The sequence below is a fragment of the Athene cunicularia genome (assembly GCF_003259725.1).
Source record: "Athene cunicularia isolate RWA chromosome 4 unlocalized genomic scaffold, athCun1 chr4_part2, whole genome shotgun sequence".
Classification (NCBI taxonomy): Eukaryota; Metazoa; Chordata; class Aves; order Strigiformes; family Strigidae; genus Athene; species Athene cunicularia.
The window spans coordinates 4,008,177-4,021,224 of NW_020799099.1; the positions used below are offsets into that span (position 1 = coordinate 4,008,177).

The 13,048-nt window shown below is 41.3% G+C and overlaps 2 protein-coding genes across 2 annotated transcripts; one reads left to right on the forward strand and one right to left on the reverse strand.

Annotated features, from left to right (window-relative positions):
- Positions 1 to 704: 704 nt before the first annotated feature.
- Positions 705 to 8,106, forward strand: CCNA2 (cyclin A2). The gene is made up of 6 exons (XM_026847888.1): positions 705 to 1,079; positions 1,421 to 1,644; positions 2,216 to 2,420; positions 3,259 to 3,372; positions 3,898 to 4,031; positions 4,471 to 8,106. Exons 1-6 carry the CDS (start codon positions 705 to 707, stop codon positions 4,520 to 4,522), a joined length of 1,104 nt encoding a protein of 367 aa, XP_026703689.1. The 3' UTR covers positions 4,523 to 8,106.
- Positions 8,107 to 8,154: 48 nt separating this feature from the next.
- EXOSC9 (exosome component 9) lies at positions 8,155 to 12,511 on the reverse strand. Its single transcript, XM_026848070.1, has 10 exons — positions 12,372 to 12,511; positions 12,158 to 12,260; positions 11,623 to 11,760; positions 11,094 to 11,176; positions 10,641 to 10,773; positions 10,102 to 10,190; positions 9,756 to 9,902; positions 9,205 to 9,395; positions 8,787 to 8,865; positions 8,155 to 8,256 (listed from the first exon to the last, which is right to left on the reverse strand). Exons 1-10 carry the CDS (start codon positions 12,398 to 12,400, stop codon positions 8,175 to 8,177), a joined length of 1,074 nt encoding a protein of 357 aa, XP_026703871.1. The 5' UTR covers positions 12,401 to 12,511; the 3' UTR covers positions 8,155 to 8,174.
- Positions 12,512 to 13,048: the final 537 nt, after the last annotated feature.

Consider the following 13,048-nt stretch of genomic DNA (forward strand, 5'->3'; position numbering starts at 1 on the left):
CCCCAGCCCAGCCGCGGCCCCGGGTGGTGCCCGAGCCTGCAGGGCCCTTCTCCCAGGAAGAAGGGTGGGGTGAGCTGGGTTGTGCCCAGCTGTTCCCTGGGGAGCGATTAACAGAGCAAACCGAAGCAGAACTACAGGTTTTGAAGCGGTTCGGGACAGACCGGTTTGGTTTGGCTCAGAAGGTACCTTTTCAGTTGCTGAAACTGATTTGGTCCCTTTGAGCCTGCCACTGCCATGCAACAAGTTTTCAGTGGTTTCAACTGGTTTTCAATCCAGCTGAGCTATCAGTTCCTTCAGCCTCTACACTTCCATCCCCTCCTCTTTGTGGGTAGTTTTATGCACGAAATGAAACCAGGTTACAGGCAAGTGCTCTTGCCCTTAAGACCTCACCCTTGGCTACTGCTGCAGAGTTAGAAGGGGACTTTACTCAGGCAGGTCCTCAGCCTTAATAGGCTTTTCTCTCAGGGAATAGCCTGTACTGGTGCAAGTGTTTTGAGCTCTTCCCAGTACGTAAGAAATGGGAGCTGACAGATCCATCTTCTGTAATTCTGTGTGTGAATATCTGAGGGCTGATTTCATCGTGGTCCACTTCTGCAGTCTACAAAAAGCTCTGGTACGCCAGCCCCATTCTGAGCCACAGTAGTTAAGCTTACAGGAGTCACATCTATGTAACGAGGTAACACGATGGATGCCCTGAGCACTACATGCTTGCAAAAGAGTTTTTCATCCCTTTACTCTTAGGGGAAAGAAGAGAAAGGGGAACAGGAAGCTCCCTGTTGCAGTACCATTTTGCCTTCCCTAGAGCCTCTTCATCTCCCAGTCTGGGCGAGTGTCTGCCCTCTCTGCCTGCCCAGGAAGCCTGGGGGGCTGCCAGCAGCACCCTGCAGAACAGGGTAGCTCCCTGTGCCGTGAGGGAGGGCTCTGAGGGTGACCCTTTTAACATAGCTGTTATCTTCTGCTTAGATTCTCCAAGTATTATGGATATTTCAATAACCTTAGAACCAGAAGAGAAAAAACCAAATGTTAATCACGTGCCAGACTATATCAACGATATCCACACGTACCTTAGGGAAATGGAGGTGAGCTGCTGTCTCTTTTCTTATTTGCGTACAGCTTATGGGGGAGAAATTCGGGGTTGAGAAATGCATCTGGACGTTAGTTACTACTACAGTGACTAAACTAAAGATGCTGTGTCCACTGCTGCCAACACAAGGCTGGTTTCTCGTGCTGAAGCTGATTGTGCCACGCACTGAATGGAAGCTGGAAAGCAAGCTTATATAATGGAAATAAAACTGACTGATCCTAGACTTACCATTGTTTACTTCTGATTTGTTTAGACTGTGGTAAATGGAGCTTAAACTCTTGCTTCCCCACTGGAATTTAGTCCAAACTCAATCTTATCTGTCATCTAAACCTACAGGTGAAATGCAAACCTAAAATAGGTTACATGAAGAAGCAACCTGATATCACAAACAACATGCGAGCTATTCTTGTGGACTGGCTGGTGGAAGTTGGAGAAGAATACAAATTACAGAATGAAACCCTGCACTTAGCTGTAAATTACATTGACAGGTTTCTTTCTTCAATGTCTGTTTTGAGAGGAAAACTACAGCTTGTGGGTACTGCAGCTATGCTGCTTGCATCGTAAGTGAAATTGCTTGATTTTAAATTCCATATGATGGTCTTATACAGGTGGAAATCTTGTGGCTGTTGCACATTCTGTTGTTTATAGCCAGATTGACTCAGGAGGGCTTCACGCTAGAAGAAAAATTGGGAGTTATCCCCTTAAAAGCTTGGCATTTTGAAACACTGCAAGCAAGGTTCTAGGCTATCTTTGTAGATTGTCCTAAATGTGAGGTTTCATTATTTCTAGCTGCAGCAGCAGAAGGCTTCTGAACAGTATGTGAGGGAATATGCACAAGACATGCAAAAGGAAAGTTTTACTTGCACCAATTATTAGTTTAGTGGGTTCTTCTGGAATTTCAGTAACTCTGAGTCCCAAATTGTTTAGTGTTAAAGTATCAGGCTATTGTAGCTCTGTAACTTCAAATGCTGCTGATTCAAGAGCTACTGAATCAAGAAAACTTGTTTGGTAACAGTGCCCAGCTACTTAACAAGTCAGAATTTAAATTAGCATGGTGGCCTTCATGAAATGTTGCTGGTTATCTGTTTCTCTAGTACTCAGTTATTTGCTCATAACTATGTCTCCTGGCAGAAAGTTTGAAGAAATCTACCCTCCTGAAGTAGCAGAGTTTGTCTACATCACAGATGACACCTATACCAAGAAGCAGGTTTTAAGGATGGAGCACTTAATTTTGAAGGTTTTGTCCTTTGACTTGGCAGCTCCAACAATCAACCAGTTCCTCACTCAGTATTTCCTACATGAGCAGACAAATGCTAAAGTGGAGAGCCTATCACTGGTAAGAATTACTAGCTCGGAGACTAATTCTGTTACTGTTAATGCACTTTATGAGCAATGTTTCCTAGTCCCAATAGAAAAGAAATGCTGAAGGATTCTTCAATCCAGGCTTCCCTGCCTCCTCCTATTTTTAAATGTGTGGTGTCTCTGGGCGAGCTCTGGACGGTGCGTACAGTGTGACACATGCTCCTCAGAAGTGGTGTTGCACTGCTGGTTGCCAAACTCTCATATGGCCACTGAGTGTCTCGGATGCTCTGTTCCTGTTGCAGGCTGGCACTTGGCCTGGCTCAAGCATGCGTGCTTGCCCAGAACAGGCAGAGATTGATGAGCTTAAATTTGGGGTTTGTTTCACTGCTAGATGTTTCCCTCTTATCTAAAACTGCCACACCTACCCACCCACTTTGGCTAGAAAGGACTTTTGTTTTGGTTTTCCTGTCAACAAGCAGTGAGCTCTAAATCCAGAGGCTAATTTCTAAAGCACAGCACAGACAGCCTTTCAGCTACAGTTATATTAAACCCTAACTGTATGGTAGGTACCAGAGCTCCTAAACAGAAGCCTTTGTCTCACTGTGCAAAGGTCAGACCTGACTACACTCTTCTCTCTAGCTCTTTTATACCTCTAAATATAAAAGGTTGTGTTGAAAAAGCATGTGTTGGGAACACTGTTTGACAGTAGCTAACAGTAGATGCTAAAAGAGAAAGTAAGTGGAAATCAGTAAAAGCTGTTCCTCTGACTGATGGCAGAATTGGAGGCTTAAATTAGGGTTCTAGTGTGACAGTTAAATGCTTTTCTAGATCCTTTTGGAAGCAGGTGATTCCCTTTCTTGTTTCCTTTGCAGTACCTTGGGGAGCTGAGTCTAATTGATGCTGATCCTTTCCTGAAATACTTGCCCTCAGTTACTGCTGCTGCAGCATTTCTTCTAGCAGGCTACACGATCACTGGACAAACTTGGGTATGTAGCAGTAAAACTTGAGCCTTCACACATCTTTATGCACATTTAGCATGTTTGTATGCAGTTGTGAATGTTGGGGCCTGGGCTGCAGGAGTTGCAGCCCCTCTGTGCTCCTAAGCTACTAATTAGGGATTGCTCCCTATGGCATTTCAAAATGGGGGGACGGGAGGGACGTGCGCCTTTTCTTGGAAGGAAGAGGCATCTACTGATGCACTCCGCTCCAGTGATCCTCCTCAAAGCTGTACACAGTTTCCTCCTGATGAGGAAGTGGGTGGTAAGAAAGCCTAAGCACCAGAGGCAAAGAATACTTGTTCAGAATATGATAGTTTTCAGGATTACATTAAGTCTACGTGAACTGCTAAATCTGAGCAGTATTAAAGTACTTCGTGCTTGAGAAAAAGATGCTCTTCCACCCTACTAGAACAACAGAGTTTCAAGAGAAAGCTGAAAACTCCACCAGTGGTTGTCAGCATTAAGCAAACAGAAAAACTTCAAATGTCCCTCTTCCTTTCTTTTCCCCCTCAGCCTGAATCCCTGTGCAAAGTAACGGGCTACACCCTTGAAGACATCAAGCCTTGCCTCATGGACCTACACGAGACCTACCTCAAAGCAGCACAGCACACACAACAGTCCATAAGGGAAAAGTACAAGAGTACAAAGTGAGTATCTCTAGAGATGGGCGATAAGCTGCTATGTTATGCCTGGCAAGTCCTGCGGGGTGGCATGGGGTGGCGGGATGTGTCTTGAGTCTTCAGTCAGACTCAACAAACCAAACCTACCATGGAAGTGAAACAGTGACAAAACTCCCCAGGTTTTTGCAGTGTTTTGTTGAACAATACTTGGTGTTCACCACCAGGCCTGCCATCCCTGCCTGCACCGTCAGGTAGAAACTGGAGGAATGTTCTTGACGTTCTGACAGTTGGTAGGCAGGAGATGGTACCTAATGCTCCTAAAAATCTGTGTCGGCCTGGCAGCCAACAAGCCCCAGAACATTTCTTGCCTTGTGAGAGATGTGCTTGGCTGCAGTGCATGTGCTGCTTTTCGCAGCAGAGAGCACTTGAGCAAGATGACATCCTGCATCTTTTCTTTCCTCTCTAGGTACCATGGAGTATCGCTTATTGACCCACCAGAGACACTAAACTTATTGTAATAATCAAGAGACTGATCTTTTTAAAAGATGTATATTACAAGAAAACAATGTACAGTTTTAAACATGATTCAAAATTCTAGATGTGATCACTCAGAATATTAATATAGGTTTTAGTGAGCTTAACTATGAAATTAGTTTTATGTGGTTTTAATGTAAATCTTTTGTACATGCAACTTATTAAAATATTTAGCTGGGTTTTTATAAAAATGGTCTCTCTGAGCATGGAATTAACCATGCAGACCCCATGAAACCTGAGACTGCTTATCTAATTATAGAATAAACACAAATATTAGCAGTGCATTATTATAGTAGGGCTTTTTCTCCTTCCAAATAAGCATGACTTGGGCTCCAGAGCACTATTTGTAGCATTTTTTATACTGTCTAGTTTAAACTGAGACTTAGCATAGATCCAAAATGTGGCTTAATGGCCAATACTGGAAGAAACTGTAACTGTGAGAACACCTTGCTGGAATTGACTCTCGTGAGGCTCTTGAGGCTGTGCTAGCTCCTGGAAGCCTGGATTGCCATGTACTGTATTGCACTGCCAGATCTCCGTCAGGTTAAAGGTTGAACGCTCTGCTGCAGGGACTGCGCGGCTAAAATGAGTACACCAGTCTGTACTTCTCTCTTCCGGCACGGAGAAAATGGTCTTGCTATAGGTATTTTCTAGTCAAAGTGTAAAACTGATACCAATTTCATGGAACCATGGAGTTCCCACTTGTGTTAGCTGTCCCGAAAGCCCATTGCTATCTCCTAAAAAATAATTAGTCATCAGTCTGCTTACCTAGTACCTCTTTAGGGATGGATGGTGGAGGGATTAAACTGCAGAAGGGTGAATTACTGCTCTGTGCCCTTAAGAGGAGGGAATGTCTTCTGGCACAGATGGGCTATGTGCAGAATGGTATGGATTCTGTACATCCCTCTTGCTTGGAAAGGCTTCCTCCGTGGCACGCAGCAAAAATGTAGGCCAACTGGTCTTATTTTTCCTTAGTTCTAGAACCATTGCATGAGCAAATTAGCACATAATCGCATTAGATCATGTAGAAGTTTACCTTCAACCTATGTAAATAGGGTGATGCTGCCCTGTACCTGCTGTTCTTTGCATGTAAAAGAGCAAGTGCATGGATGTGGGTTTAATTAACCCATTTCCGGACTGGCTAATAAAACAATTTTTACACCTGATGTTAGTGGTCTTGCCAATACCTTAAAACCACCGAGGGGTAGTACTACCATCTTCAACTGGCATTTGTTTCTAAAGCTTTTTGGCAAGGGCTGCCCTGTGAAACCTGAGCTGCTTCAACCTGGACGTTGATACACCACTGTCCATCTGGCTGTCTGGACACCCAGCAGGTAGCAGTATAAAATCTTCAGAGATGTTGAACAGCTATTATGGTGCTGGCTACTTAAAATGAATTTCTAAAAGATCAGCCCTCTGTCAAGCTGACATGCATGTATTAGACAACTCCCATTTTTGGCTCAGTAACTAAGATCTTGCTGTTCTGCCTCCACCTCTGCTCTGCAGCCTGAGTCCTCCATGACCTCAGTTACAGAACTGATGGAGTTGAGCAGTGGTGGCTTATCCAGTCAACAAAAGTATGCAGCAGAGGCTGCCTTGTTGTGGCCAATCTGAGCTTTTTAGGATGCACTTTGACTTTTGTACAGTTCATCAAACATTAGTAAATGTATTTCATTAGTCTACCATGTTATCCAATAGCCTTTATTTAGCTGAACTTCAGTAGGTTGCTACCAAAAACCTAAAGCTAGTTGGGGGGAAAAAAACTGCACAATGCATCATGTCTGGTGCATGGGAATGCTCTACCCTTGCAGGAGAGGGAGTCTGTATGTACAGCAACGCGTTTGCCACACTTGTGCCATCCGTTCGTGACCTTGGAAAAGAAACTCCAAATGCTGACTGGCAGTTCTTTAAGACAATAGAGCACAGCACTCTTCCTGAGAAACTGGGTTCTGCCTTCCCCTTCTTTTTTATTGGCGTATGCTGGAAACTTTCCAAGACCACTGACAAATAGGCACAGTGAAAGAGGAGTAATTCAAAGGAAGCTTATAAATTATGTTCCCCAGAAAAAAGCAAGTAGCAGTATTTAAGTGAAAGGACTTCAGTGGTTTATAGTATTAATTTACTGCTTAAAGAAATGTCTCGCTCGATTTTCAATAGTTCTGTTACTGTTCCCGCAGCACAGAAAAAAATTCTTTGCTGCCTGAGCTGTATTTTCAACATACTGATAGAACTTCCCTACAGCCTAAAGAACCTGCTTGTTGTGGGCTGGCAGCTCTGCCCAGCATGGCTGTGTTCCTCCTTCCTCACTGGCAGCTCCTGCTGCTGTCATCACTATCATTTTTTTCCATCTTCTCATTTCCTGAAGTTAATATGGGACAATTCCAGCTCTGGGTACCAAGCTTTGACAAACTATCCCCCATTGTTTTGCATATCCAGTTTGACTTCCAGTCATTTCAAAATAAACCCTTGAAGGACTGCAGGGTATGAGATTGTGTGTGTGACAAGAGGAGGAGCAGCTCAAAGAATGTTCTTTTCCTGAAGAAGTTTTAAGGTCTCATGGTACTGTGGAAGTAAGAAGAAACTGAATCTTCACTCACTCCTGTATTCCCAACAGTGACTTTCGGTTATACGAACTGACACTAAGGAAAGGTGCTGGCTTAGCTTCTAGAGGAATGGGGCCTTTGGTGTCTGTCCCTTTCTGAAAGACCACAACTTGATTAAAGCTTTGCTTGGCTGGGAGCAACTTTTTTTTTTTTTTTTTTAATGATTCTAAACCTGATTTGGGGAATGTAATACCTGCAACAGGAACTTCTCTCCTGGTCATATTTCATGAAATACTATGGTCACATGTAAAATAGCTCTACTTTGCTCTTGTAAATATGTGCATGTTTCCAATTTGACTTGGTTTTTAACAAAGATTATTTTGGAGAACTCTTCCTATCTTCATTTTGTCTGATTCTAAATTCCTATTTGAAGACAATTCAAGAAACATTCCTGTCTGCTGCAATATTTAATTAAACATTTTCAGAAACTCCATTGCTGAAGTATGAGTTGCTTCTCTATGAAAGTTGTGCAGAAGTTCTGTGCTGGTTTAAGTATGTGCATTTCTGTTATTTTTATAAAAAGCTGTTTCAGTGAAAGGTGAGGTGTAGAATGATATGGGCAAGGTCTTAGTCACAGCACACCACTTCCCCTGTCAAAGAACACTCCAACGGTTTGAAATGCTTCCACAGTGAGCTGAGAGCTAACTTAATTCAAAGCAGGTTTTCCCATCATTGAACTTGAGCTGTAATTCTTTTCATCACCTGAACTCTGACTCAACCTCTGCCCTTACTGAAGTGAGCAGTGTAGTTTTGTTAAGAAAATTCTGCATCTTGTCTCTGCCATTCAAGTTACAAAACTTGGGTCAGTTCAAGGTGAAGTAGTGAGTTTGCTGCTGCAGCAGGTGGCTAACCATGAAATTTCACTTACATGCAAAGTTTTTTTTTATTTAAAGCTGTACACAATAGTTTTATAGAACAGACATAAAAACAGGACTAGATAGAGGGTGGGAGGAAATAAAATTATCTACAAAAGTTCAGTAATGATAGACCAAATTATGTATTATACAGTATTGCTGAAGAAGGGATGATGGCTTTAAGGAGCAGCTCTCTTCTTTCTTCTCCTTTTGTTAAATGTTTTCTTACTTGTATTTTCTTGTTTCAAGTTGGTCTGCGCTCTGTGAGCAAACAACATTTGTTTCAAAGAGATGTACTGAACAGTTTCATTCCAAAAGAACACAGGCTGATCATCTGTAACAGGGCAACCATCCACCACACTCAGTGCAGACTTCAAACTTAGTTTCTCAAAAGCACACTACATGCAACAAGGAGGGCTTCCACAGTGACCGCAGGGGTACAGCGATATATCTCACTTCTTGGAGATAAAACTTAAGATTAGCTCTAGTGTAGCAGACAGAATCTCTGGAGCATCTCCAAGGAGCAGCTGATTCAAATCCCCTTTTATGCTTTTGGCATGATGAAGATCAGTCAAGGATCTCTTAACTGTTTCAGAGCACTGCAGGTGAGCTGGGCTGACTGACCTCCTAGGACAGGAGCCAGCTGGCCTAGATTTAAACTTCCTTGCTCTCTGCTCTCGCTGTAGTCCCCTTGACTAATTCAGACCTTTCTTGTCCTTGCCAAAGCCCTGTGCTTCCTGAAAATACTTCTTACACTCTCCTTCCCCCTCCAAATTTCACATGACAGTTACCTTGTTTTCTTTGGTAGCACCTGTGGTTCCAGAACAACAACTTCTTCCTCTTCACTGTCCGACAGTATGATAGGTTCAGCTGAGAAGACAAACCAACCAACCACAAAATCATAAGCTGGTGATCAGTTTTGTACAAACAATTTCTGTAACTAATAACCACAGCGTTTGTAAAAGAACATTTAGAATGGTTAGTGTTTAATTTAGAGCCCTCCATATACTACAGAAATAAAAGCTTTCCTTTGAAGAAAACAGAAGTGACCAGGTAAAGTCACAGTAGCAAGTGGGTGTAACTCTCAAGTGGAAAGTGGCTACAATGGTTCTTTCTTGTTAGGGACCTCTTTCACATTTTAATCCTAGACTATTAATAAAGTGATATACTAAGCCTATCTGACATCAAGATAAATAAATAAATACTTACCCTTCTTATTTTCTCCCATCGTACTTGTGTCCTCTGTTTCCATTTTCTGACATTCAAAAGCAGCAGCTTCACTTTCAGCTTCCTCTTCTGCTGCTTCTTCCCTCTCAGATTCTTCAAGCTCTCCCCAGGAGTTCTCTATTCCTTCCCCAATTTGGGCCGTCCCAGGAGTGTGCAATATTGGTTTGGCAAAGCTGCAGTGGTTAAGAAAAATCTTGGTGTTTGGTGGTAAACTCTGCATTCTGAGAAGAAAGCAGGTTTTTTTAAGCGGTCTCTTCTCCCTGAGGGAGAATGTCCTTAAAGGGGAGTTGAGAGGGAGGAGTACTTCTCCAGTTACCATACCAGTCACTTCAGACCTCAGTTTTGTGCTTTAGGCTAGGAATTAAGTTACCTAAAAGCAGTTAGACCCCAAACCAATATTATGATCTTTCCTCTGAAGGCTACAAGGCTACCTAAGCTGTGAGGAACCCTGGATGTGTGCTGAGCTTCCAGCAGTGCTAATGCAGGGGATGGGAAGCCTGACTGTCCCCTGAATAATGTCACAGAAAAGATACACTTCTGAAGGAGGGTCAGCTTTAGTGATGATTTCTTCTGCTTGTTCTTCCACATTGTTGGTATCAACAGCAGCGCTTTCCATTTTGAAGGCGGTGATCTTCTGATTTGGTATAGATTCTGCAAAGCCAAACTTCCCACCTTCTTTCCTAGTCATTCAGTGACAGACATTATTTCAGGATGTTTCACACTTAAAAATGCTCTCTCGTTTCAACTGCAAATATACAAATACTTAACATTTAAAACAAATACTAGTGAAAACAATTTTCTGTTGAAACTACAGGTTGACATTACTTTTTAGCACGTTTCTTAAAAATACTTATTTCCCTTCCTTCCCAAAACACTCACCTAACTTTCTGGTCGTTCTCCAAAGCTTTTTGAATTAGTTCTGTTATTTCTGCAACCTTAACAGCTGTTATTTTACTGCATCTCAGAACCTGTTTGTTATACATACAACAACAGTTTACAATCATGAAAGCAAGACATTTTTAACTAAAACTAGAACATCATAGGAGTCACACAAACACTTAAAACCAAAATATGGCACCTTAGTATGAAGGAGTCGATATATTACAAGTTGATGCAAAAGGTTAAAACAAAAGCCTCTAGCTATTCACAAGTGAAGCCTGAATTAATCTGCAGACTCCCTCAGCCAAATCACAGGGGGAAGAAAAAAAAAAAAGTGTATCTGACCAATGTGCCTTTTCTACATACACAGTACTACATTCTTCTGCTAGGACTAAAACCACATAATCTTTTCCAATTAAATCAGACTGGTAATCAATTGATTTCTTAGCTTCCAAATGTCACAGATATTTCAATATCAAGATTATAGCACAGGAACTAGTTTATATACAAGCGAAAGACTGGTCAACGCAGAGATTTACCTGATCCTTTACCAGCATAACCCCTCCACTGGACTGGATGGTACAGATTTCCCGATGTTTATTCATGGCAATTACAAGGAGGCCATCCATGACGCATTCCTCACGTTCACTTGGATCCACCAATAAATACGTCCTAGAATCAAGTTTTCAAATATAAGGCAACAGTAGAGGTTTAAGGTGAGTTGCTATCCTTCATACAATTAAACAAAGGAATTGGTTTACATAGTAGTAGTTATGGGTATACCCCCCCCGGAAATTTTTCTGTATCATCTGGTAGCTGCTGGTTAGTTAAGGTGTGCAGAACACAAATATCTCCCCATGGAACATCACATGTTTTAAGAAATAGGCTTGTCATTGTAAATATTTTTAGGACTCTTCTATGTTTAAGATCAATTCTGCAGAATTGATAATAAGCTGTTTCTGTCAAAAGACTTAAAAAAAAAAAAATCTCACCCTTGCTGAAAGAAGGCAAAACTGACACAAATAGGCATGTGGTGGATACTCAGCGGGACAGGATCACGTTCCTCAGGAGCATACTTTGGAAAGAAGTGGCCCAGAAGACAATTATTTACAAAACACATTTAATCCTAAAATTATGTCCTATACAAAGATATTTAAAGAAATAAAAAGAAAAAAAAAGGCTAACAAATGTTTAGTCATTTACATATTTAAAAAAATATTTTTCCTGTGCAATTCTTACTGTTTACTACCTACATAGGTAAATACAGCACGTTTATCAGACTTATGCTTGATTTGGTTGAAATACTGTAAAATACTTATCTTTGACAATTAATATTCCCATAAACCAAGATTGATAAAATTATGTATTCAGCAGGCTTCCTTGCTATCCTTTCACATTTCGAATAGCAACACACCTATCCTAAACCTTAGGTACCTTGGAGTTTATCTGCTTACACAAACGTTTAATTCTCCCTTTTAGACAGAAAGAAACAGTCACCCACGATGCCATGGTACAACTTACCACAGTTACTTCCTCTCCTTGCACAGACACATCTGGTCTGCGAAAATGACACAAAGCTACAATTCCTGCTATGCTGGCAGCATCAATAATGTTACCATCATGATTTAACACATGCAGGTCCAGACGAATTTGCCAAACCTGAGAATAAGCATACATAACTGCTTGGTAAATTGTGATGTGATTCTATAGAAGTCACTGGTTTTCAAAACAATTGCATTTTTGGGGTCTTTCCTAAAGAAGATGAAAGATCTCGGTACACTCCCAAGACACACAGTGTGCTAGATTTAATTATGACAAAATATTAACACTTAAGTACAATTTAAACTTTATTCTGTAAAGCAATATGAGTATGCAGGATCTCAACTACTTCAGAAAGCCTACATGTAAGTTAAAAATACCTGTAAAGTCAGATGTATGGACCTTTAATCTAAATTCAGAATTTCTAGTTTCCAAAACAAGGCAGAGACCACCTTAAAAACAGACTATACATGCATCTTTTAGTTTAAGGCTACTTGAAATTAGCAGGTCTCCATACCTTTTCACCAGCAACAACGCAGAGAGATTCAGTATCTATACATTTAGAATTTCTCAAGCATCGCTCTATCAGTCTGTTCAGCCTCACCAGTAACTCAGATTGCCTGTTAAAACAAATTTTAACTCAAATTGAATAAGATTACACTATATACTTACACATATCAAAACAGTGACTCATGTCATTCTTGTTGAGTCTTTTTAAGACAGCTACATACCTGCCAGGCTCAAAACCAGGTGCAGCCATCGGTGAGAGCTCAAGATTGAAAAAAAGTATACCTTCTGTAGGCCGGTTTGGCTTGGGGGGAACAAGTTCACACGAGACTTGTGCAAGAACCCTGAAAAGGTAAATAAAACACTAAGTCACAGAATTCAGCAGGAAAAAAATTCCTACCACTAAACCCAAAATACATACTCTCATAAGGCATGTGCTGAGGCTTGTAGTTTGTATTTCTCACTCCTGACAGTTTCTCATTCAATAAATGTCATACATATTTAAACTCTGGTCAACACTTAAGAGAGCCAAATGTAGAAATTAGAACATTCTCCTGCCTTTTAGGATTAAAAATAGACAAATAGACTCAAACACATGTGAATCTGTAAGTAAATTTTTATGTAAGTGCACATATTCGACTTTTCCACATACAAAAAACGGTTGTTTTATTTGCGAAATAACGCAGAATGTCACGTGGGATGAGTGAATAGAGCGATGAAAAGTTTTAATAATTTTGTATTTTATAAACGCTTTGTAACCTACAGTCAACACAGTAACCCCAGCCCTTCACACTTTTCCTCTACAATCCTGTCCTGGAATTCCTACGCCTTTCAGGCTTCAGTCCTTAAAGCCTGTTTACTGCGATCTCAGCGGGCTTTCAGGCGCCTAACATTCCACGCT